Source organism: Pseudomyrmex gracilis, unplaced genomic scaffold (genome assembly GCF_002006095.1).
Source record: "Pseudomyrmex gracilis isolate BER0280 unplaced genomic scaffold, ASM200609v1 scaffold_1290, whole genome shotgun sequence".
Classification (NCBI taxonomy): domain Eukaryota; kingdom Metazoa; phylum Arthropoda; class Insecta; order Hymenoptera; family Formicidae; genus Pseudomyrmex; species Pseudomyrmex gracilis.
In genome coordinates, this window is record NW_018021874.1 from 19,623 (window position 1) to 24,953 (window position 5,331).

The window sequence follows — 5,331 nt, forward strand, 5'->3', positions numbered from 1 at the left end:
AACTGCATAATTACCCATTTCCGATAGTACCATCCACAATGCTTTGCGAATTATTACTTTCACTTGTATCTTCTACAGTAGCATTTAAAACTATGGAAAGAGACATTATTGAAAACACTCGGTACACTTATAAAAGTACATATTATATAACAGTAAATTCACCTTTCAATTGCTCTACAATTGCTGTACAATCTACATGTAGATTTGTTACATACTATGTAATATGTTATGTATAAATTTTAGTATATACATTACCTCCATTATGCGTTTTTTCCGCAGATTCTTCAATGTGTTCTTCTTCTCTGTTATTACCTGAAAACCATTGTACTTTGAAAAAATGTTGACAATAATGTAATTGTATGATTAGGCTCAAATATTATTTATTTTCAAAAATCAAAAAATGTAATGAAATTTTAGAATACAATTAATAGAAAAGTGTATTTTTAGAATATAATAAAACCGTATATTTAGTAGTGACACATAAAATGTATGAAAACACAACAGAAAAGATGTCAATATTACAATGTCAATCAAAGTGTACTTACTTTTTTTACTTTGTCTCCTCCGTCGAGGAATGTATTTATCTGTATTATCTCCTCTACCATCAATATCTAATCAAAAGAGTGAAAATTGTAAATATAAAAGTAAATATTCTGTTGTTTTAATGGAGTGTAAAACAACTGTGAGTAAACATTTTTCCTTTTGCACAAAACTTAATATATCTTTATCTAATGTGTAACATGTCGAGAGATATAATAAATAAATCTAATATAAATAAAGAAATTTATATATATAAAAAAAATNTTAAATCTATTTACCAGAATTGACAGCTCCTCCTGTATGCAAGTCTGCACAAATCTTATCTTCGTTTCCATCATCTACAAAAAGTAATTTAATTTATAACATATAATAATAAATCTAATAATAGTTCTAAACTCGAAAACAGATTTACGCAATAATCTTATGTATCAAAAATAATTATGAAAAGTAATAAGTATGAAAAACAATAATAATATATATTACTATTGTTTTTCATAATTATTAGACGATAGCAGTAAACGATAATAGACGACGAATAATAATAATTATAAAAAGTAATAGTAATATATATATATATATATATATATATATATACATGTCATTACTATTGAGATATTTTAGCCGGCGGTTGTTATTTGTTAAAAAGTTTCATCAATACGACATCGTTATTCGACATTGTGTACATTTCACAAGTAAATGTATAATGTATATATACAAACATATTTATGGTACACACAAATATTTATGTATATTTGTGGAGACAGTGTGTTCCGCCTCCTTACACTGGGGGAGTTTCACTATCAAAAGACTAGACACATAGGTTTGAGTTGAACCTCGCTTTGTGTGAAAAGTTGTAAATCCAGAGACTTCATCTCGGTTTCATTTGTCGCTTACTGTTGCGAGATTCCAGGTGTAGGTTTACAACTTTTCTCGCAAAGCGACTTCAACTCCAATCTATGTGTTTAGTCTTCTAATAGTGAANNCATTCTCCTTCCCAGGTATAGGGGAGCGGAACACACTGTCTCCACGAATACACATAAATATTTATTTGTAACACAAATATTTTTGTATATATACATTATACATTTACTTTTGAAATTTACACGGTGTCGAATAACAATGTCGTATTGGTGAAAATGTTTTTTAACAGGAAATATATAAGGCCAATACGAGCCATTCGCAGGATGTTATATATATATATATATATATATATATATATATATGTACACGCATAGTTTCCGCACAAACATCCTGCGAATGGCTCGTATCGGCCTTATATATTTCCTGTTGACAATTTCACGAGCGTTAAGTCTTTAAAATGTTTTTTGTTATAACTTTTTAACAAACAACGATCAGCGATTAAAAAACTTTCAGAACCTTACTCAGAGTTCGACAATCATTATACTACAATATATGTCAAAGTCAAAATCAAAGTCATTAGAAGCTGCTTCCTTTTTATGTAGTTTTACCTGGATTTTTATAATTACAAGTGTTACAGTTAACAGGATACATTTAAAATTGTCAATTTTGGACCATTTTATCATACTTATCTCACAAACTACAGTTACTTTTTACCAATGGTTTAAAATATCGCACGTTGAAAAATAAAACTGGGTTTTAAAGAAAAAAGGATAGTAAATTATATAAAACTATCGGTAAAAATTTTGAAAAGAGAATTTGCTTTCTCTGTAATATTTTTACAAATATGATAAGAATTGTCATTTTTGAGCCATTTTATCCTATTTATCTTAAAAATCTGGTATAATAAACAATTTCNGCAGATTCGCATTCACAAAATTATCGTAAAAACCTACAATACTTTTAATTTTGCAACAACTTATAAAAATGTTTTCGATTTCGCAGGGCTGTATTATTAATATGTAAATATTAATTATATTACCTATTTGAAGTGTAAATTCATATTCTTTACGTTCGCTTTCTTTTTCAAACATCTGTAAGAATTCCTTTAATGAGTAAATCCCAGTGGTTAAATTATTCTGAGCTTCTCGTATTCTGGAGTTTCTAAGCTTTTCAAAACGGGATCGATGTCTTTTCACTTGTTTACCATTTCTTAAACGATCGTAGATTATTTCTTGATCCGTAATAATTTGAGAAAGTTTATCTACAAAAAATATGCTCTTCTATTTTTTCACATTGAGAAAAACAATATATTGTTATTAAATTTTTTATATACATTAGCTGACTGTATATGTATACCCCGATAGCCAAATGATAGCAGTGTGTCAGCAGTATTGCACGCAGGTTTAATCAGCACTTTGCAGCAGATTCCACTCAGCTGTGTCATCAAAGTGAGTGAATTATGTAGGCACGATACGTAAAGAAAACAACACAGCAAAAATAATATTATAATTATTATTATATATTATTATAATATTATTATAATAATATATAATAATAATTATAATATTAATGAATAATAGAAATAAATGAAGAATGAAATGACAATAGCACGTTATGCTTCAAATCTGCTACATTTTTTGAGCAAGTTCTGCTTGATTGATGCAATAATATTTGCATCACAGCATGACATATTTATATTCTTTTTTTTCTGTTTTTCTGTCGACACTAGTTGAAATAACAGATTATGTTTGAATGCTGGCTACATTGTACTGGCATAATGTGTTATTGCAGACTTTGCAAAATATGATTACTCAGTCTTGGTTATCTGGGTATATATACTATATACAAAGTGATTTATCTTTATTGTCTCAGGCGGATGTTTTAGAAATTAAGACACATAGAAAAAAGTTTCAAATAAAAATTGTAGGGTTTTGAAAAGAATAATGCTAACGCCGTCGGTACTGTTACAAAATTTTAGAAACTCATACCTCAGAAAAATCTCTACTAAAAATAGATTGTAACCAGTGTTCTGAAAATGCTTTTGATGTCAGCTACATGAATATGCAGTTGAACAATGGGGACTTCAATTTAAAAAATTTAAGTTGATCTTGACGTGACTTTGGAAATGACCTCTACACAAAATTCATTCAGGCCATCGTATTTCCTTTTCAAAACTCTACAAATTTTATTTCAAATTTTTTTTCTATGTCTCTTCATTTCGAAAACATCCGCCTGGAGCAATTAAGATAAATCACTTTGTATGTATACATAGTGTCTGACAAGTTTTGACACAGCCGAAGTGTGAAGGTAGATTGGATTAATCTAAACCGAAAAGTCATGTACTATGTTGCAACATTATATGTTCGCAATACTTATTGCGTGATTAAGTACTACATGTGATCCAATGAACGTGAGGTAAGCGATGGTCCAAACTCTGTAGGCATGTATGATGTTTAGTTGTGAAAATCAGTTGATCGCGAGAAGCTGCGTCACTCACCACTCGCTTGTTTGGTCTCTCTTCATATTTTAGAAGATTGCATGAAGTAAGTTGCCATTTTTTTACAACTGAAAATCATACACGCCTAGTGAGTTTTGACCATTGTTTTCCACGCGCTCATTGGGTATCACATGTATTAATTACTCACTCAATACCTATTGCGAATTTTGCGAAAAGATACAAGACTTATCTGTTCAAACTCACCCAATGTATCTTCACACTTCGATTGTGTCACAATTTTTCAGTCACCCTGTTTCTGTGCGCGCGCGCGCGCACACACGCACACACACGCACACACACACACACGCACAGAGTGGAGCCTAAAACATACCACCTTAACCCGCTTGCTTTTAATGGTAGAAAAAAATTATTAGCATCAGATTATGTTTTTCTCAAAATCAAACAACTTTAATCTGATGCATTTTTGTCTACCATCAAAAGCAAACGAATTATTTAGGTGCTCTGTTTTAGATGTCTCTGTATAATTATACAGAGACATCTAAAAAAATACATACATACAAGTATACAGGACACTGAAATAGTATGTACGTATATCATACTTATGTGTTATATGTAGCATACCTAAAAATATCCAGAGATTTGGACGAATAGTTTGCATTTTTTGCGCTAAAATGTTATGGAATGATTCTACTATATTATTAGTTCTTATGGAACATCCATATACACTTATTTTTTCCGCAATTGGTAGCCATGTGCTTCTCATATACCTCATGAAAAGCAATACAGTAGGATATCTATCACATTCCTTATCAGCAAGTATTTGCATAAGGTTTAGTCCATCGCAGAACATTTCAGGTGGAGCCAAAGCTAAAGTCATAGCCATAGATAATATTGTACGTGGAGCTGTCAAAAGTGATAATTGTTTCCATTTCTTCATTACTGCCTACAATATATAACAATACAAATATATTACAAAGCTATATTAAAAATAAATAATAACGAAGAAACACAAATTCATTAAGTAATTTAACTATTGTTCGAAAATGTCCTATATTGCAAAAATGAAGTAATTTATGTAATAAAAAGATAGAAAAAACGTAAAAGAAAACTTATAGGGAACACTTTTGCGTCAAACGTTTTTGAGAGACTTACTTGACAATAATGAAACCAGCATCCTTTTATAGATGCTTGAGGAAATTGTTCTTGCACAGCATTCATCGATGCTCTTTTGTAATCCATCATTACAAAGCGTATATTTTGTTGTATGTTAGGTGCTAATTTTACTATTTCTTTCCACATAGATGTATAAAGTGATTGCGTTTTTTTTCACAAAGAATAAATAATACTGCAATGCCCTACAATGTAGTATTACAACACAGATTAACACATATGTAGCAGCAATCTGAAAAAATATATGAAAATTTTGTCTTACAGGTATTACCTTGTCCATGTAACGCACATGTACAGAATAC

General features: G+C 30.0%; 1 protein-coding gene across 1 annotated transcript; it reads right to left on the minus strand.

The window, feature by feature from the left end:
* LOC109862033 lies at positions 1 to 2,646 on the minus strand. Its single transcript, XM_020441922.1, has 5 exons — positions 2,441 to 2,646; positions 819 to 878; positions 546 to 611; positions 256 to 312; positions 1 to 90 (listed from the first exon to the last, which is right to left on the minus strand). The coding sequence occupies exons 1-5, from the start codon at positions 2,490 to 2,492 to the stop codon at positions 11 to 13; spliced, it is 315 nt and encodes a 104-aa protein (XP_020297511.1). The 5' UTR covers positions 2,493 to 2,646; the 3' UTR covers positions 1 to 10.
* Positions 2,647 to 5,331: the final 2,685 nt, after the last annotated feature.